Below are 21422 nucleotides of genomic sequence, written 5' to 3' on the forward strand. Positions count from 1 at the left end.
CCTATAAAAACACTTCTCAGCTGAATGGAGGGACTTTCTCATTCTCCAACCACTACCAGACTGGTTCCTCATTCCTTTTGGCACCTTGTCTTCTGTGCCAGCTTAACAGAAGTTCTGGACAAGGCCAAAGCCAGGACTTTGCAGGCTGCTTCCATTTGGAGAGGGCATGCATCTTAATTTTCAGTCAAAAGAGCTCAGGAAAGACGAGAGAATTCTTGATTTTTGGAACCCTGTGTTCTCATTGGTGGGCTCACAGAACAAGCAGCCTCTCCCAGACCAGCCACTAACATGCTCTGACAAGTCAGCTCTTCTTTTCCATATTCAAATGTGGGGTTTGGGTCTAGGACAAACTTGTCCAACCCACAGTCTGTTGGGGCACAGCCAGCCCAGGACAGCTTTTAATGCAGCCCAATACAATTTATAAACTTTCTTAACACATTATGAGATTTTTCTGCAAATTTTTTTTTAAGCTCATCAGCCATTGTTAGTGTTAGTGTATTTTATGTGTGGCCCAAGACAATTCTTCTTCCAGTGTGGACCGGGGAAGCCAAAAGATTGGACATCCCTGGTCTAGGAGTTTTAAGATTCTTTGAAACTTCATTAAAAAGAACGTTTTATCATACTTTAAAAGTTTTTGAAATCCATGTATCTTCTGAATATTAATCTGCAGATATCATGCTTTCATTGAAAAGGTATCTTCATTTTCAAGTTAATAAAACAAAATGCTGAGTTTACATGGGGAAGGCAACATTTGTAGACTAAATCAGGTGCTGAAACTGACAAGAACACAAATTTGAACTGGGAAAACAATGACATATTGTGGGCACTAAAAGAAATGATCAGGGTGGTGAAAGGAGCCACTGAGCTTATTTATTGGCTACTATCTTTCCAACAGACTTCACAGAATCTGAATTCAATTTGTCCAGGTGAACTGATGGAAGAACAACCATCAAACCGCAATCTTTTTTTCTCTGGGAGAACCTACCTGTAAGCAGAGGCTTCTGCATGGGCTGGAATGGGACACTGTAACAAAATGGCTTTGCATTCAAGTCAAGTAACTGTATGAATGCAAAGTGGCTTGCTCAGTAACAACTGGTTCAAGTTGCTACTGAGTAAGCAGTGGGCTCCTTGCTGATGTTCACAGAAGCCAATACTATGGCCCTGGCTTTTGAGGGGGGGGAAAAAAAGAAGACTTCATTGTAAGTTGATTGGCAAGGAAGCAGGAGGCAAAACTCAAATCTGTCACCCTGAGCTGGGGGCTATGGCAGGTTTTATAGGCAGAGGGTAATAAGGTGTGATCTGATTGGATCTTGTGATAAGTTAATGCCAGGAGGTATAATGTGACTGTATTATGCCACAAGGTGATGCTACGGCTCGATATGATTGGATCATGGATCATGCCATGAGATGTCCACTTCTTTATTTGGTTCCCATGCCTTGGTCCAAGCACTTAGGTTCCACCCTGTGGTTGCATGCTTGGTTCATCTGGGTTTGGTCAGTTTAACTTGCAACCTGGGGGTCCATGGCAACTAAAACACAACTCACCATTTTATACACAAATTTGGACCAGTTTGGGCTACTCCTGCAATTACAAAGTTACTATCACTCATTCACTCAGCTTTTGCAATCTAGTTGAGTAGGTGCACAAAACAGGAATCAACCACATATGTCTGAATGCTAGTTGAACTAAATGCCCTGAAGGAAAGCCACAAGTGCTTGGATGGAAAATAACTTGTTAATTCAGCTCTCTAAGCCTCATACTCCTCTTACATATAGGAGCTAACCAGGAAAAAATGTTAAGTGACAGGTTCAGATTTTGGTGTACATTAAATGCATGATAAATATATGTGTCAGCAGCTGATGGTGAAGTTACCTTTCTGAAGGTCAATGATGAAAAAATAAATTTTCTTTCCTGTGTCCCAGACTTTCATTCAATTATTTGTGCTCGTGTGTGTCTTTCAGTTCCAAGGAGGGTTTCGGGTCAGTGGAGAAGGTCGTGCTGCTCACGTTTCTCTCGGCGGTTATCCTGATGGCCATCTTGGGGAACCTGCTGGTGATGGTGGCTGTGTGCTGGGACAGGCAGCTCAGGTGAGCAGCAGGAGGGAACCTTTTGAGGAAACATGGGAGTTCTGAGCCGTCCCTGGAGAGTTGGGTGTGAACATTTCCATTTTAATTTGTAATTAAGAAAGAAAGCATTGATGGGAACAATATTTTAAAAAATAAAAGGAATGATAAAGGGATTGCAATTAATCCTACAACTCTAATACAACCAGTGTAAACACTTCAGTGTATTTCCATCCTGTCATTTTTTTTCTTTGTCAAATGTGTTTATAGTTGTGATCACTATATATACAATTGTTGAGAGCACATATAATCTAACCTCCCCATTTTATTAATGGTTTAGGGAAGATGTGGCTGACAAGGGACAGATCTAGAAATTAAACCTGTGTTTTTTGCACTTCTGCTTCACCAGGCCCAACTTTGGCTGCAATTAGAACCACCTGAAGCACTTTTAAAAACTATCATCGTGGGGTATTAGTATGTCTCATGTAGTATTTTGGACATAGTTATGTTCAAAAAGTTTTATTTATTGCTAAAATTCAAATCTAATCAGCCATCCTGTATTTTATCTGGTAATCTTTGAGGGGAGAGGTGTTAACTCCCCAGGGTGCCTGAACTAACTGATTTGGAGTGAGACCTCAGCATCAATATTTATTAAAATGCATCAAATGATTCTAGTGTACAGCCTGGGATGAGAGTCTCTGGGCCATAAAAGGGTATAATGAAGCAGTTCCTCTCTAAGTAAGACATGCACACGTCTAACGATGATGCAAATAAAGTGTAAAAGCGTAATTCTGACCAGTGTTATAAATGTGAGTACACAGTAGCCAGTCTACTAGTGTAAAATGGTGGACTGTCTCTACAGTCACAGGGCACACCTTGGGAGAGTTTCCTGAGAATGCCCAACCAAGGACTGATGGGTGGGTGGGATTAACTAGGGAACCCTTGGAAGAGAGAGCATCTGCATTGGCCCTCAAAAGGGACCTGTATGTGCAGGGGAACTCAGATTAGCGCAGGGTGGCCAGAAAGGGGAGGAAAAAAGAGGTTTTGGTATAAGGTAGGTCTGGAGAAGTCAGGAGAGGCTGGACCATACTGGGTCTTCTCAGCCATGTTACAGAAGGGGAAACTGAATCTCATGGAATACGCTAAGCATGTGACGTTTTCTTTCCTCTTTACCCCTCCCTTCTTTTCTTTCTTTGCTTCCCTTTTCCCTGTTTTTTCTCTTGATCTCTTCTCCCTCCCCTTTTTCCCTTCATCCCTCCCCCTGCCACCTCTCTTACATTTTTTCACTCACAGGAAAATAAAAACAAATTATTTCATTGTATCTCTTGCTTTTGCGGATCTGCTGGTTTCGGTGCTGGTGATGCCCTTTGGTGCCATTGAGCTGGTTCAAGACATCTGGATTTATGGGGAGATGTTTTGTCTTGTTCGGACATCTCTGGACGTCCTGCTCACAACAGCATCGATTTTTCACCTGTGCTGCATTTCCCTGGATAGGTAAGGACAGAACAATGTGCACAGTGGAGCTCCATGTTGGAGACAATGACTTGATGGATATTGGGCAGTGTCTGCCTTTTCTTATTCATTAGAAGAAATGAACCTCAGAGAGGTAAATTTGGTAATTCAGTTATACAGTCACTCTCCAGCCTTTGCAGAGGCCCCCTTTTTAGTCAAGCCCTCTCTGGGGCACTGTAGATGTGCAGATTAGTAAGACCTAGGACCTGTGTGCAAGGAGTTTGCAATCTAAATAGCAATAGATGTCAGCAATCAAGTTTACTGTAGAGCTCTACATTTTATACTAATGGCATGAACAAAATTCTGAAGAAGCTGAGCATCACGAATGAGTACATCTTCCCAGAGGGCAACAGGGGTGGTTCAGAATGAAAATGCCCTATGTTTGAACATAACCTTTTCTTGAAAATATGTTTCTGTAACAATTTGATATACATATTTGTGTATGTGCATGAATTGTGGAGACTCTTTTCCAGAAAGTTACAGATGATAATAAACTTCCCAATAATTTTATATTTTTCGGACCCACATCTAGAATTTCATTCTTGTTGCATAATTTTATTCTCTTTCTTCATATTTGACTTCAAGAGACCTAATGATTTCCATCTTTGCCTCATTTGTCACAGATTTATGTATTTATCACTTGTATCATCACTATTCATTTTCCAATTCCTGCTAATTTACATTTCGTCATAAAGGTAGAATGCAATCTAAAGTCAGATGATTACACAAACATATGCTGTTATCAATGCAGTCGTATCTTAGGGGTTAGCTCTCAGAAAAATGTGGGGTACAAATCACACGTAATCAGAATTACCAGTGACAATGATTTCTTACTGTCTCTTGAGCAGCCCAACAAACCCAAGTTTTCCTCCAGTCTTGAGATAGGTCACTTTTTAAAAATTTATTTTAATTTATTCTTATTTATTTTTTATAGAGACAAGTCTCACTATGTTACGCAGGTTGCTCTCGAACTACTGTGCTTAAGTTATCCTCAGGCTTCAGCCTCCCAAAGTGCTGGGGTTACAGATGTGAGCTATTGTGCCCAATCACTGTTTTTTTGAATTGACGACTAGGAAAAGTAGCTGACTGAAACTAGAGATTGTGGTATATCTAACATCTAACATACAGACTTTTAAACGCTAACATCACAGTCTTCCCAGAGAATTAATCACACTGGGGGAGGTACTTAGAGACTGAAACCAGTTGAGGGGACAGCAGGTTCATCTCGTATTTCATGGGACATATGTGCATTGATTGGAATGGCAGGCATAATGGCCTGCTCTATTTAAATTGCTTTCTCTTTTGCTCTGTCAAGAACGTATAGTTGGATTTGCTTAAGTTAAATGCATGTATAATGAGACTCCACTCTATAGCTAGAGATAATGACTCTGGTAAAATTGAACTGATGGCAAGCAACCAGACCCATGGCATGTAATAGTTGGAAATTTGTGTTTATTAGCTTGTTTACAACAATCTGACTTCAGGACATGAAAGACTTTTAAAGACAGTCAGGATACACTATATGAAAGTTCTTATTATAGGAAATACAATGTAAGGAAGTAGAAAATCTATGGAAATCCTGCTGGGTAACTTGCACATGATCATTGTTAAAAATGAGTAGTGAGACTGAAAGTACTACAGGAATTTGGAGAAGGCCAGGCAGGGGAGATGGGGGCAGCTGAGGCAATCTCAAGGCCTGGGTAAAAGCAAGAGTAAGAAAAAGAGCCAGTCAGCCACGAAAAAAAAAAAGGGGGAAAGTGTAGAATCAACTGTCCGATGTGGAGAGTTTGCTTTGCGCAGCCCTGAGAGAAGGTCTAGAGGTTTCCTAGAAAGGTTTGGCTTCAGATTTATGCTTACATACTTTTCAAATCAGGAAAATTTTCCTGAGTAGGTATGAGTTATCATGAAACAGGATGAATTGGTCATTAAGAACCATCTGCTTTAGAATTGAAGAGATTTGGGTTCAAATCCCAGCTTTTAAAATGTTTAGTTCTGAGAATGGCAATAAGTGATTAAGCCTTTCTGAGTGTAAGCCTTTCTTATCTCTAAAACTTGAGGAGGTAGCACCTATTTTGTGTGACTGCAGTTAGGTATAAATTGGATAATCCATTTAAGGCATCACTTTGGCCCAGCTTGTCATGGTACTCTATGTTAGTGGATGTTGTTGTTAATGTCAGTTTCTTGTAACTAGCTGTACAACTCATGATCTTTCTCATCAAACTTGCACCTCCTCAGTGAATAGCTGCTCCAACAGCTGCATCATCTAGAAACCAGGCAGTTTTTCTAAGAGCAGTCTTTCCTCATCTCCTACATTTAAATAATGAGAAGTCCTGCTCATTTTCTTTCCTAAAGAGATCCTAGTCTATTTCTCTCTATCATTTGTCCAAAGTAATATCATTTCTTGAATAAACCACTCAACACTTTCCTAATTATTCCCTCCAAATATGTTTTATTCCCTCCCCATCTACTTGTCACTCACAAGATCAAATAGTCATCTTTTTAAAATGCTGCTCTGATACTGTTGCTCCTTTACTTAAAACCCTTCAGTGGCTATTCATTGTACTGAAGATCAAGACCAGACTCATACAGGGTTTTTCATCCTCTGTTTGCTGTCCATGTCCCCAGCTTCCCTTCACCCTCTTCCTAACCTCACCCCCAGGCCCGAGTCACCTTGGCCTTCTTTCTAGTTCTCCAGGCCTCTGAGGCTCAGTCACCTGAGGCCTTGGCTTTTCCCTCTGCCTGAAAAGCTCCTCTGCCCCTCCTCTCCTGCACGTCTTTCAGATTTTAGCTAAATCTTCTCTTCTTTGCAGAAGTCTTCGCTGACTCCATCAAAACCATTTTTCTCCTTCGTAGAACTCAGTGTAATTATAGTTAAAATCAAGTCTATACTTTCTTCTTAAATGTCTTTCTATTCCAATGGGAGGAAGCTCAAGGCTACGAACTTTGAGCAAGGTCCTTGCCCTCAAAAACCTTGCATTGTTATGCGGAGGTTGACAATTAACCAGTCATTGCATAAATACTTATTTAGGTATTTGGCAAACAGGACTGAACAAATGGAGTGGTCAGCACATGCTCTTTGTGAAAGTCATGCCAATAATTCCATTTCTTTCTCTGACAGTGGATGTCAACAACTCCAATACCATAAGTGAGATATCAGATGGGGTTTCTTTTGTTTTATTTTCCTTGGGGAGCTTGGGGATCTTGCCTCCAGCTTGTCTCCAGCTTTCCCTGTCTCATAGTGCTGGAGGGTCCACCCTGAACATTGCAGGGCAATGTTTTAGCCTGGAAGAGTATGGTTTTATTTATCATCTAGTGTCTGTTTTGCTGTGTTCTTCCCATGCTAACAGTTTGGTTCAGCTGGGCTGGGCCAAAGCACAGAGTGAATGTCTCAATGAGATGTGATGTCCTTGTTAACCATGTTATTCCTGGCAGTATGCCATGTCCTTCTCTCTAGAGCTGCTACCAGTCTTCTGGGGTCAGTCCTAAGGGGTAGTTCCTTTGAGCAAGAGGACTCACTCTGATTTGTAACTCCTCTCAGATGGCAGACTCCTGGATCAAAGCAAAATGTAGAACTCCTTTAGTATTACAAAATGCATTTTCCCAACTCCCATTCTTAGCTCACTGTGCTTCTTGGTGCTTTCAGAATTGAATTATGCTAATAAAAATTTATTGCCTCCTTAAAGATAATTTCCAAAGTATAATTAAAATAAATGCACCATCTAGTATGGGTCATAGGAGATCAAAAACTGCTTTAAAAGCTTTAGAGTACAGTTGATTTTTTAAGATCTAAAGTTCTGTGGTGAATAAAAACTAACAAAGTAGTCATAACAGAGTATTAGTTTTAAAAGTGAAATATAAGACAGCCATTGAAAACCATGAGAAATAATGACGCGTGTTGTCCTAGAAAGATATCACTGTTGTATTATGTTGGGGGAAAAAGAAGCAAGTGGCAGACTGTAATGCTTAGCATAATTCCACTTTTATAGAATAAATATAGAGATGCATGTATCTGGGTTTACATGAGTGTGTGTGGAGACGGAGAGAGAGAAAGAGAGAGAGAGAGAGAGAGAAAGAGAGAGAGGGAGAGAAAAAGAGAGAGATTGAGAATGAAAAAGAAAGAACATGAATGAATTTTCACCAAACGTTTAACAGTTGGTTATTTGAGGGGTAGGGCATAGGGTGTAGTGCTGGCCAGAGTGGATGGTCAGTTGAATTGGGGTTGGGAGCCTTCACTTTTACTAATTTCTGTAATATACATTTTAAACTTCAATTTTCCCTTTGCTAGAAGGTAACCTTCTCAAATGCAAGTCCATCCACAATAGCTTTTTAGCTGAAAATGTTGCTAGAATGGCGCATTCCTCAGTTCTCTGAGAACATTCTGCTTCGGTGCTGGGAGTTCCCTCTGAGGTCAGAACAAACCAGGGAGCATGGAAATCTTCCTGACCAGCGTGTTCTCTCTGCTTTCTCACCAAGCACACTCACTTCTCCCTCAAGGGAGCCCTCACCATCTCTTGTGGGTGCATCACTCCCACATTGATCTTGGTTAACCTCCTCCCTGTTCACAAGCTTGTATTTGATTTTTTCTAACAGTCCCTTTTCTAATTCTCACAGATTTTTAAAGTCACAATATTAATACCTGAGCATTGTAAAAAAAGGTCATCAGTTCATAAGTAAAACTAAAAATGTCCCCAGTTCTTTCAATATCCACTTCCACAGCTGCATAACCTGAGGTAACCACTGTAAATAACAACTGCCTGTAAATGCCAGTGATTTCATATGTAATAAGCAGACTTATTTGAATATATTTTGAGTTTACAATTTAAGTATGCCCTTGAAGAGGGCTTGTACTATATATATGCCAGTGAATTACCTGAATGTAACGTTTTTACCAACTTGCTTATTGGATGATCTATTAGCAATGTTTCTTTCAGCAGCATACGGCAGATAATAAATTGATTGTTCAAATAACTGAAAAGTCTGGCTTCAGACATGGCTCTCTATAAGGATTTGAACAATGTCATTTAGTTTAAGTTTGTCCCTCTCTGTTTCCCCCTCCTCTTTGTCTCCATCTTGCCTTCTCATTCTCCCTGTTTACCTCCCTCTCTGTTTTCCTATGTCTATCCCTCTCTTTCTATCTGTCCCTCTTTGTCCCTATGCTGTCCATCAGCTCTGGTTTCTTGTTAGATTTTTTCTTAGGCTGGGTTCTTCCACCAGGAAAGAAAAATAGTCACAGGCAACAAATCTTAAACCATCTTTAACACGCAAGTCCATAGGAAGAGAAACCTAAGTGCTGTTTCTCATGGAAGAACTTTCGTTGGCTTTGCTTGAGTCAAACACTCTTCACTTAACCAGTCACTGTGGTGTGGAGACGACACATCCTGGTTACCGGGCAGAGGTCAGTCATCATGACTCCCAACTTTACCAAAAGCATGTGGTGTGAAGGAAAGGCAGTTCCCACTGGAAAGACGGGTACTGGGCAGACAAGAAGAGGAGATACCAATTGCCCTTAGACTGGCCAGACCCTACAGGTATCTTTATGGAGCCTCCACAGCAAAACAGAGGTATATCATCCCCAAGTCCTCCCTATATTAAGCCAAATATTTCTAGATCCTTCTGCTGGCCTCATAAGCCATACTTTTCAGACTTTTAACCATTTTTATCCCCTTTCTCTGAACATGCTATACTTTGTCCTTCACTTAGCATCAAATGTAATTCTCTTTTTTTAAAAAAGTCAATTTCACTTCATTGAAGACAGCATTCTCCATAGTACTGCAAAATTCTCTTTTGGATACATCCAGCTGAATTGTCACCCTTCCTCTGCACAGTTCGAAAATGTGATGTGTTTTATCTGCAAAATTCTCCAATGGTTTCTTAGTCTCAGATCCTCTTTTAAACAGGTTTACTTGTAAAACATACAATTCTTACTTCAAGGTTGCATGTTTAATCTTGTGCTGGAGATAAATGTGTTTGCATTTCTTAATGATCTCCCCGGAGTATATTTCAATTTTGGAAGGTGTAAATGAAAAGTGTCTGTCATTGTGAACTGTGTCACACAATTACATTTGTTTTCCCAATAGGACTGAAATGCATTTCACAAGGAAATTACATTAAAAGTTTCTCCTTCTCACATACCCTTTTAGGGCAGGTTCAGGCTTCGTACATAATAATATTTGTTGGTCAAATTTCATGCCAGAGGGTATGAACTGTTATTTTTATATTCATTTCATCAAACATTTATGGAGTGCTTACTAATTACTACGAGTTGTTCTGGACATTGTAAATACAGTGGTGAATGATCAGAAAAAGCTCTGAATCATGGAACTTCTTGTCTAGTTGGGAATACGGAGAGTACACAGATAATTACAGTAAAATTGGTGACCATTGAGTACTATAAGGAGAAGAAAAAAAAAGCTATTGGAGTCTGCTAAGTTGCAATCTCCAAAGCAGGGTAGGCTCCTGAGAAAGTGATGCTGCTGCCGAGATCTGTAGGTGCTGTGGGTATCAGTAGGGGACAGGGAAGTTGGTGAGGACTAGGGAGTGACTGCTCCTGAAAATACATGTGAAAACCCCCAGGAAAGTCCTTGTTAACTAAAAACTAAATTCTTAGCTTGCCTTTCACTGCTTTTGCAACGTATTCTCAGTCTGATTTTCCTACCTCAACTCCTCCCCATGAGTGATCTGTTTTCATTCCCTGAATGTGATATGTTTCCTCATACCTGCATGTTGCTACCTGTGCCGTGGGTTTCTTTTATTTTTCTGGCAAACATCCACCTTTCTTCAATAGTCAGATAACATGTGTCACCTTCTCCAATGATTGGCTGGGCTTCATTCATAAAAATTTGTCATTTCTTCCTCTGAGCTCCCATGGAGTATTGAATCGAAGCATCGTGGTTAATATAAGGTTCTTAGTATGTGCATCTCAATAATTGTTTGATTTGTCTGCCTTGTTCTAGAATATAAACTTCTTGAGAGTAGGCCTTATGTCATCTATTCATGTGTTTTTCTTTCTGGACCATAATCGCTGTTCCATACATGTTTGGCTGAGCTTAGAACGCTGAGATGTGACTTTTGGTTGTTTGATATGACTCTGGGATTAGTTTCTCTGTCCTTACAGAACTCTCAATATAGAAAGTGGTTAAGAATGAGACCTGAGGTGCTAGGCTGCTTAGGTTCAGTCACAGCTTGACTGGTTGTCAAGTGTTTGACCTTGGAGAAGTGAGAAAGGTTTTCTGGACTTTGTCTTATCTGTAAAATTTGTGTTATTAATAGAAAATCTTTTCCCTTCTCTTTTATGACTTGTGAGGAATAAATAACTGAGTGTTTATTATTCAGTTAATAAACTGAATAATACACAAACCAGTGCATGGTACTTGGTAAGCATTCAATTAATGTTAGCCACAAGGACTATTCCATTATTGTTTTCCTCTCTAAATGCAAATTCCTAGAGGCTGTAGCGAGGGCCTTCCCAGACATTGATAGTCATCTGGTTCTTTCTGACTCATAGCTGAGTACCCTTGAAGGTTAGATCCTTAGCCTTCCAGCCCTGAATATGTCCCCTCTTTCCTTTGGAAACCTCATTTATCCCGTGGCTTCACCTGCACCTCTACTCTTGTCTCTCCCTCACCCCTCTCACACACTGGGCTCTGGGGTTCTATCTCTGTCTGTCTGCTCAGCATCTTGCCTTAAACATCTTTCTGTTTTCTCAAACCTCAGTGTGCTCCAAGTAGACATTTTTGTCGTAAACTAGTACTATATCCTCTTCCATGTTGTACATTGAAGGTGAATCTATTAGTCATCTTTCAGTCATTGAAACACAATTTTTTGAGGTCATCTTTTACTTATTTCCCATGATCAGCTGGATACCAAACCATACCTATTCTTTTTATAAATACCTTTTAAAACATTTTATTTTATAAAAATATACATATATATAAAATAAAACCTAAAATTTTATTTTAGGTTTGGGTGTATATTTGAAGATTTGTTACATAGTTGAACTTGTGTCACAGGGATTCATTGTATACATTATTTCATCACCTAGATATTAATAAGCCCAGTACCTAATATGATTTTCTGCTCCTCTCCCTCCTCCCACCCTCCACCCTCAAGTAGACCCAATGTCTTTTTTTCTCTTTTTTGTTTTCTTGAGTTCTCGTCATTTAGTTCCCATTTGTAAGTGAGAACATGCAGTATTTGGTTTTCTCCTTCTGCATTAGTTTACTAAGGATAATGGCCTCTAGCTCCGTCCATGTTCCTGCAAAAGACATGATTTTGCTATTTTACATGGCTGCATAGTATTCCATGGTGTACATGTACCACATTTTTGTTATCTAAAGTGTCATTGTTGGGCATTTAGGTTGATTCTATGTCTTTGCCGTTGTGAAGGGAGCTGCAATAAACATTTGGGTGCATGTGTCTTTATGGTAGAATGATTAATATTCCTCTGAGTATATACCCAGTAATGGGATTGCTGGGTCAAATAATAGTTCTGCTTTTAGCTCTTTGACGAATTGCCATACTGCTTCCACAATGGTTGAACTAATTTACACTCCCTCCAATGGTGTATAAGTGTTCCCTTTTTTCCACAACTTCACCAGCATGTGTTACTTTTTGACTTTTTAGTAATAGCCATTGTGACTGGTGTGAGATGGTATCCCATTGTGGTTTTGATTTGCATTTCTTTAACAATCAGTGATATTGAGCTCTTTGTTTATATGCTTGTTGGCTGCATGTATGTCCTCTTTTGAAAAGTGTCTGTTCATGTCCTTTGACCATTTTTTAATGGGATTGTCTTTTTTTATTCTAAATTTGTTTAAGTTCCTTATAAATGCTGGATATTAGACCTTTGTCAGATGCGTAGTTTGAAGATATTTTCTCCCACTCTGTAGTGTCTGTTTGCTCTTTTGATAGTTTCTTTTGATGTGTAGAAACTCTTAAGTTTAGATCCCATTTGTCAATTTTTGCTTTTGTTGTGATTGCTTTTGGTCATGAAATCTTTGCCTGTTCCTATGTCCAGGATGGCATTACCTAGTTTCTGTTCCAGGGTTTTTATAGTTTTGGGTTTTACATTTAAGTCTTTAATCCACCTTGAGTTGGCTTTTGTATATGGTATAAGAAAGGGGTCCAGCTTCAGTCTTCTGCATATGGCTAGCCAGTCACCCAGCACCATTTATTGAACAGGGAATCCTTTTCCCAATTGTCTGTTTTTGTCAGCGTGGTCAAATATTAGATAGTTGTAGATGTGTGGACTTATCTCTGACCCTCTATTCTGCTCCACTTGTCTATGTTTCTGTTTTCATACCAGTACCATGCTGTTTTGGTTACTGTAGTCCTGTAGTATAGCTTGAAGTCAGGTGAGGTGATGCCTCCAGCTTTGTCCTTTTTGCTTAGGATTGCCTGCACTATGTGGGTTCTTTTTTGGTTCCATCTTAATTTAAAAATATATTTTTTCTACTTTGTGAAGTATGTTTTTGGTAGTTTGATAGAAATAGCATTGAATCTGTAAATTTTTTTGGACAGTACAGCCATTTTAACAATATTCATTCTTCCCAGCTATGAACATGCAATGTTTTTCCATTTCTTTGTGTCATCTCTGATTTATTTGATCAGTGTTTTGTCATTCTCATTGTAGAGATCTTTCACCTCCCTGGTTAGGTGTATTCCTGGTATTTTATTCTTTTTGTGGCAGTCGTGAATGGGATTGCCTTCCTGATTTGGCCCTTAGCTTGGCTGTGGTAGGTATATAGGAATGCTAGTGATTTTTGTACATTGACTTTGTATCCCAAAACTTTGCTGAAGTTGTTTATCAGCTGAAGGAGCTTTTGGGGGGAATACTATGGGGTTTTCTACATATAGAATCATGTTATCTGCAAAAGAGGGTAGTTGGACTTCCTCTCTTCCTATTTGGATGCTCCTTATTTCTTTCTCTTGCCGGATGGCCCTGGCTAGGACTTCCAATATTATTGGAAGAGAGAGGGCATTCTTGTCTTGTGCCAGTTTTAAAGGGGAATGCTTCCAGCTTTTGCCATTTCATTATGATGTTGGCTGTGAGTTTATCATAGATGGCTGTTATTATTTTGAGGTATGTTCCCTCAATACGTAGTTTTCTGAGAGCTTTTAACATAAAGAGCTATTGAATTTTATTGAGACCCTTTTTCTGCTTTTATTGAGATTATCATGTGGTTTTTGTCTTTACTTCTGTTTATGTGATGCATCACATTTATTGGTTTGTGTATGTTGAACCAACCTTGCATCCTGAGGATGAAGCCTACTTCATCGTGGTAGATTAGCTATGTGATATGCTGGTGGATTCAGTTTACAAGTAATTTGTTAGGGATTTTTGCATTGATATTCATGTAAGGATACTGGTCTGACTTCTTGTTTCTCTGCCAGGTGTTGGTATCAAGATGAGTTGGGGAGCAGTCTCTCCTCCTCAATTTTTTGGGAGAGTTTCAGTAGGAATGGTACCAGGTATTCTTTCTACATCTGGTGGAATTAGGCTGTCAATCCATCAGGTGTGGGCTTTTGTTGATTGGTAGGCTATCTATTACTGATTTAATTTCAGAGTTAATTATTGGTCTGTTCAGGGAATCAATTTCTTCCTGGTTCAGTCTTGGGAGGGTGTATGTGTCTAGGAATTTATCCATCTCTTCTAGGTTTTCTAATTTGTGTGCATAGAGGTGTTTGTAGTAGTTTCTGACTAGTTTTACTTCTGTGGGATCAGTGGTAGCATCCTCTTTGTCATTTCTAATTGTGTTTATTTGGATTTTCTCTCTTTTCTTCTTTATTACTTTAGCTAGTATCCTATCCATCTTTTTAATGTTTTCAAAAACCTAACTTTTGGGTTCATTGATCTTTTGAGTGTTTTTTTGTGTCTTTATTTCTTTCAATTTAGTTCTGATTTTGGTTATTTCTTGTCTTCTGCTACGTTTGGGGTTGATTTGTTCTTGCTTCTCTAATTCTTTCAGTTGTGATGTTAGGTTGTTCATTTGACATCTTTATAACTTTTTGATGTGGGCATTTAGTGCTGTGAATTTCCTCTCAACACTGCCTTTGCTGTGTCCCATAGACCCTGCTATGTTATATCTTTCTTCTCACTAGTTTCAAAGAACTTCTTGATTTCTGCCTTAATCTTATTACTTACCCACAAGTCATTCAGGAGCATATTGTTTAATTTCCATGTAATTGCATGGCTTTGAGTGATTTTCTTAGCCTTGACTTCTATTTTTATTGTACTGTAGTCTGAAAGTGTATTTGGTATGATTTCTGTTCTTTTGCATTTGTTGAGGATTGTTTTGTGTCCAATTATATGATTGATTTAAGAGTATGTGCCATGTGGTGATGAGAAGAATGTACATTCTGTTGTTTTGGGGTGGAGAGTTCTGTAGAAGTCTATCAGGTCCGTTTGGTCAATGTTGAGTTCAGGTACTGAATATCTTTGTTAATTTTCTGCCTCCATGATCTGTCTAATGTTGTCAGTGGAGTGTTGAAGTCTTCCACTATTACTGTGTGGGCATTTTTGTCTCTTTGTAGGTCTCTAAGAACTTGCTTTATGAATATGAGTGTTCCTGTGTTGGGTGCATATGTATTTAGGGTAGCTAGGTCTTGTTGAATTGAATCCTTTGCAATTATATAATGCCCTTTTTTGTCCTTTTCAATCTTTGTTAGTTTGAAGTCTGTTTTGCCTGAAATTAGGATTGCAATCCCTGCTTTTTTCTGTTTTCCATTTGCTTGATAGGTTTTTCTCCATTCCTTTATTTTAAGTCTACAGGTGTCATTAAGTGTGAGATGAGTCTCTTTAAGACAGCATACCACTGGGTCATGGTTTTTTTTGTTTGTTTGTTGTTTGTTTTTTGTTTTTGAGACAGAGTCTCACTCTATCCCTCAGGCCAGAGTGCAGTGGTGGGATCTCGGCTCACTGCCAGTTCTGCCTCCCAGGTTCACGCCATTCTCCTGCCTCAGCCTCCTGAGTAGCTGGGACTACAGGCACCCACCACCACACCTAGGTAACTTTTTGTATTTTCAGTAGAGACAGGTTTCACCGTGTTAGCCAGGATGGTCTTGATCTCCTGACCTCGTGATCCGCCTGCCTCGGCCTCCCAAAGTGCTGGGATTACAGGCATGAGCCACCATGCCCAGCCAGGTCATGCTTTTTTTTTTAAATCCAGCTTGCCACTCTGTGACTTTTAAGTGAGGCATTTAATCCATTTACATTCATGGTTAATGTTGCTATGTGTGGATTTGATTCTGTCATTGTGTTGTTAGCTGGTTATTATGCTGGTTTGTTTGTGTGATTGCTTTACATATCATCGGTCTGTGTATTTAAGTGTGTTTATGTATTACCTGGTAGCAGTCTTTCTTTTTTGTATTTAGTCTTTCTTGTATTTAGTGCTCCTTTCAAGATCTCTTGTAAAGCAGGTCTGGTGGTAACAAACTCCCTCAGTATTTGCTTATCTGAAAATAATTTTACTTCTCCTTCACTTACGAAGCTTAGTTTGGCTGGAAATGAAATTCTGGGTTGAAGATATTTCTTCAAGAATGTTGATTATAGGACTACAATTCTTTCTGTCTGTAGGGTTTCAGGTGAGAGGTTTGCTTTCAGCCTGATGGTGTTCCCTTTGTAGGTGACCTCCTCTCTCTCTCTAGCTCTGTTTAACATTCTTTCTTTCATTTTTATCTTAAAATATCTGAGGATTACATGTCTTGGGGATGATCTTCTTGTGTAGAATCCTGCAAGAATTCTCTGTATTTCCTGAATTTGACTGTTGGCCTCTAGCAAGTTTGGGGGAGTTTCCATAAATCATATTCTGAAATATGCTTTCCAAGTTGTTTGCTTTCTCCCCATCCCTTTTAGGGATGCCAGTGATTTATGGATTTGGCTTTTCATAATAATACACTTCTCAGAGGTTTTCCTTATTCCTTTTAATTATTTTGTCTTTATTTTTGTCTAACTGTCTTATTTTAGAGAGTCAGTCTTCAAGTTCTGAGAAAGTTTCCTCAGCTTGATTTATTCTGCTGTTAATATTTGTGATTGCATTGTAAAGTTCTTGTATTGTGTTAGTCAGCTCTGTCAGATCCATTATGTTCTTTTTTTATACTGGCTATTTCATCTTTCAACTTCTGTATCATTTCATTGTGTGTCTTGGTTTCCTTGGATTGGATTTTGCCATTCTGCTGAATCTTGATAATCTTCATTCCTATTCATATTCTGAATTATATTTCTGTCATTTCAGCCAGCTCAGCCTGATTAAGAACTCTCACTGGAGAACTTGTGCAGTCATTTGGAAACGTAACAATGCTCTAATCATTTGAGTTACCAGAGTTTTTGCACTGGTTGTTTTTCATCTCTGTATGTGGGTATTCCTTTAACTGCAGTGTAGATTGAGTACAGTCAATGGACTCCTTTCCTGCATGTTTTCACAGGGCCAAAGCATTGTGTACAGTCCTTGTTTGAAGCTGACTTCTTGTCTTTGGTTTCAGAGGTGGATATGTAAATGAGGTATTTTTGGTGTTAAAGCATTGAGGTGTGGTCCTGTGGATGGCACTTAGACATATGGTCTATTGATAGACTCTTGTTCAGTTGTGTGGCTCCGCTGTTTCCTCACAGTTGCAGCTGTGTTCCCTCTAAAGGCTCTGAAGGTGTGGTTCTTCTCCCCCTTGCATGCTGGCTGTAGATCATGGCTTGGAACTCCTGGGCTGCCCACTGTAGCTCTGGGGCAATCCCAGTATTCATGTTCCTTCCGGCACTTGGAGGCAGCAGAGGAAGGGACCTTAGTAGTGGTTGTGGTCAAGGGTCTTTTGCTTGTCTTTTGGAGGCTCCACCCCAGAGAGATTGAGGTCAGGAGTTACTCAGTGCAATCAGCCTAGGCTGGAGGGTATGTGCTGGGGCCCAAGTCAGGGATTACCTGTCTGGTGCAAGCAGAAGGAGTAGGTGGGACCCATGAGAAATGGTCTGGCCTCATCTCCTTGGGTCAAGTGCAGCTTGTTGGAGGTGTAGAGAAGGCACTTAGGGTCTTTGCTCCTTCATTAGTCCAAGAGTAGCAAGGGCAGCTCCACTGCAGAGGCAGTGGCAGAGAGGCTTTCAGTTGCCCCTGGAGTCTCTGTCCAGGGAGGTCCTGAGTTGCTACCGGCTCAATATCTCTGGCAGAGGATGGCTGGAGGTCCAGGCCTGGAGGAACTACCTGGTGAGGAGATATGGGCACCCACCTAAGTCTGGCTACTTTAACATAGGGCTGCTGCAGTATGCTGGGTGCCTGCTCCAGTTGCTGGTCACCTTGAATTTCCCACTACCTGGAGGTATCAACAGTGAAAAGTGCACAACAGCTGGGAGCTCCATCCCAGGAAGGTACATACTTGTTACCAGCCCAAATGCACCTGTTAAGAGGTGGCCAGGGACCCCAGTTGGAAGGTTTTGCCTAGTGAGGAGGAATGGGGTTGGAAATTCACTTTAAAAAGCAGTCTGACTACATTTTTGTAGAGTGGCTGTGCTATGCTGGGGATTTGCTTTAGGCCCCAGTCGCCTCAGACACTCCAAAGCCCAAAGGGTAGAACAGCTAAGTCACCCAAACAGCAAAGATGGCATCGCAACCCTTCCTCTGAGAGCTCCATCCCAGGGAGCTTCTGTTGGCCAGAGAACCCCAGCAGGGGTGGCTGGAGGCCCCAGTTAGAAGGTCCTGCCCAGTGAAGAGGAGCAGGATCAAGGCCCACTTAAAAAAGCAGTCTGACCACATTTTCATAGAGCAGCTATGCTGTGCTAGGGAACAGCTTCTGCCCCTGGTCAACTTGGACTCTCCAAAGTCCAAAGGCTAGAATGGCTAAGTCACCCAACAGCAAAGATGGCAGCCCACACCTCCCACTGGGAGCTGTGTCTCACGGAGGTGCAATGCTGCTACCAGTGGCTGACTGGAATTCCAAGTCAGTGGGGCTTATCCTGTGAGGTACTGTGGAAATGGGGCCTGCAGACTGTTGCTGCTCAGCCCCCTAGATTAATGCCCCTTCTAGGGGTATGTACAGGGATCTAACCTTCTGCTTTGCCAGAGTTGCAGCTACTTTTGCCAGGAAGCACAGGAAGCCCAGGTATCTAGGGTTCCCAGGTCTCTGCACGTGCCTGCGCAGCTGCTCTGACAAGACTCCATGTAGCTCTATGTGTCAAACTGAAGGCTCTTGTCCAGTGGGTTCACAGGGGAATCTCCTGACCCAAGGGCTGTAAAGATCTGTGGCAGAATCATGGGTTCCAGGGGTCACACATTCATTCACTACTTTCCCGGGCAGGGGAGGTTCCCCTGGATCCATGTCACTTCCAGGAGGGCCAACGTCCTGCCTTGCTTATCTTCATTCTCTGTGGGTCGAGTTACTTCCTTGAGTAGTCCCCATATGTGGATGTGGATGTGCCAGTTGAGGGTGCTGTATTTACTCGCTTCTTTCATTCCTCTCCATGAGAGCTGTGCACACTAGCTGCTTCTAGTCTGCTGTCTTGGCCATCTCCTATAAATATCTTTGAAATACATCTTCTTCTTTATTACTTCTTCCCATCTCATTTCTGGATTACTGTAATAGCTCCTGAGTTATTCTTCCTGTATATTACCTTATCTATCAAGTTCATCATTAAATATGTCTTTTTCTTGTGTGTCCTCAGCCCATAAAGCTTCTAGGGCACTACATGGTCTTCTCCTCTTTCTAGATATAGTCACTTTTGTCTAGCCTTGTCCCACTTACCAGTGTCACCAAGGCATAGACTTCAGCAGATGTGGGTTTAAGACTAAGTTCTACCATAACCTAGTTGTATGATCTTGGGCAAGTGGATTCAACTCTCCAAGCCCCAGTTTTCTCATATTTGAAATGAGGATGGGTGCTGCCTTGTAGAGTTCCTTTAGAAATTAGATATAACATGGAATACACTTCCTGCCATATAGTGTGCCATCAATAAATGAATGGTGTATGTAGCAGGAATAGTAGTAGTTGTAGCAGGTGAAAAGAATGTGGACAATTACAATATAGTTAGGAAAATACTGTGTTACAGATACATACAAGGTACTGTAAAAAACCAGAGCAGAGATGGAGAACCATTCACTGATTTTGAGGGCCAGCGAGGACTTTACAGGGAATGTGACCCCTGATCTGAGTCTCAATGAGTCAGTGGAACAATCAGTCAGTATCTGCTGGCAGATTGATTAATTAATATATATGCTATAACACTTTGGTAACCTCTATGTGTGTCCAGTAAGCTCTGCCAAGATGTTTTTAGATGACAGTTTTGGCAGGTTATTCTTTTTCCTGTAGTCTGTTATAAAATGCCTTTCTAGATGGCTGACACTCCCTTTCTTACAAATTTTATTATCATGAAGGTACAGAATAATTTTTTTTTCTAGATGGAGTCTCACTCTGTCACCCAGGCTGGAGTGCAGTGGCAGGATCTCATCTTACTGCAACCTCCGTCTACTGGGTTTAAGCAATTCTCCTGCCTCAGCCTCCCGAGTAGCTGGGATTACAGGTGCTCGCCACCATACCTGGCTAATTTTGTATTTTAAGTAGAGACAGGATTTCACCATGTTGGCCAGACTGGTCTCAAACTCCTGGCATCAAGTTATCCACCCGTCTTGGCCTCTCAAAGTGCTGGGATTACAGGCGTGAGCCACCGTGCCCACCCACAGAAGAATATTTAAGATAGGAACATAATAAACATTAAATCTGAAGATTGCTCATGGGATTATAATTCCTGCAAGGGCCCAAACTGATGTCCTCCAGATCTCTGACAGAAAGGAGTCTCTCTCTGTCCCCCTACCTCTACAGTTTTTCCTTCCTGGAACCCACAGTCCTGCCTCTGCTGTTGGCTATTTCCTCAGCCCCTCTTTCTGTCTCCAGCTCCTGGTGAATATCTCTGCTGGGTCTTCCTCACTGATCCTCCAGGTGCCTGGAAGCTTGCCAAGCCTGGGAACCACAGGGAAGATGCCTTTAGTTTTTCTTAAAGCTACTACTGCTCTTCTGTCTTCTCCACCTCCTCAAAGGGGGAACAAGGGGAACTAAAATATAACCAAAAAGAATTACTAAGAACAGAAACACAAGTTTCTTCATCCAGAGCTCTGCTACAAAAATGTATTGAACCACCTTTTGCTAGGAGGACTGCTATTCAACCAGTGAACCCCACAGCTGCCCCAAGCTATACATGACTTGTTTACCCTGTTGTTATCTATTGGCATGTAATATTTACATCAAAACTCAGCAGCTTAAGCGACAATGTATGATTACTAGATCTTACATGTAACCAACTCCATTACGCATAGCAAATATGGCCTTAATGCTTTCATTCGCCTTTAGAGACCAATTCATTCACCTTTATATTTCTTAGAATCAACTGTTAGGGAAAGATGTTGAACCAAGTGACTTTTTATTATTTGTTAAATAATGTAGAGCTCACAATTCCAAAATATATTTGAGTCTGTTTATAATAATATGTATTAAACAGATATTTATGTGCCAAGAACTTCCTATGTTTTAAACATATTATTTCATCAATTCTGACAGTGAAGGAGAGGCATATTTGGAGGTAGACATAATTATTCCCACTTTGAAGATGAGGAAACTGGATCTTCTTGAGGTTAGTAACTGATTCTAAGACCACAGAGCTAGTAAGTAGTTAAGGCAGGGAAAGTTGGTACCCAATTGTGAAGACATAAAGTTGCCTGCTACTATCCCCTCCAATTCTCACAGTCTAGAATTCCAAGTTATTACCACTACTTCTTGTGCCTTTTCTGTGGTTGGGAGGGCAGGAAGTGAGGAGGTAGAATTTTCCTTAATTGCAGAAGGAGCACGGAAGGGATTAGCATGGTACTTAAAAATACATGGCTGTC

At 40.6% G+C, this 21422-nt stretch overlaps 1 protein-coding gene across 6 annotated transcripts in view; it reads left to right on the plus strand.

Annotated features, from left to right (window-relative positions):
• Positions 1–21422, plus strand: part of HTR4 (5-hydroxytryptamine receptor 4) — a 194295-nt gene that overhangs the window by 95280 nt on the left and 77593 nt on the right. For 5 of the 6 annotated variants that reach the window (XM_008014919.3, XM_008014918.3, XM_038006202.2 and 2 more), the window contains exons 3-4: positions 1963–2088; positions 3358–3558. In XM_008014919.3, the coding sequence (XP_008013110.1) occupies positions 1963–2088; positions 3358–3558 (327 nt within the window). Of the gene's footprint in view, positions 1–1962; positions 2089–3077; positions 3559–21422 lie in introns of those variants that run through there. The other variant, XM_073010593.1, reaches the window with a different exon arrangement.

The sequence above is a fragment of the Chlorocebus sabaeus genome, chromosome 23, assembly GCF_047675955.1.
Source record: "Chlorocebus sabaeus isolate Y175 chromosome 23, mChlSab1.0.hap1, whole genome shotgun sequence".
Classification (NCBI taxonomy): Eukaryota; Metazoa; Chordata; class Mammalia; order Primates; family Cercopithecidae; genus Chlorocebus; species Chlorocebus sabaeus.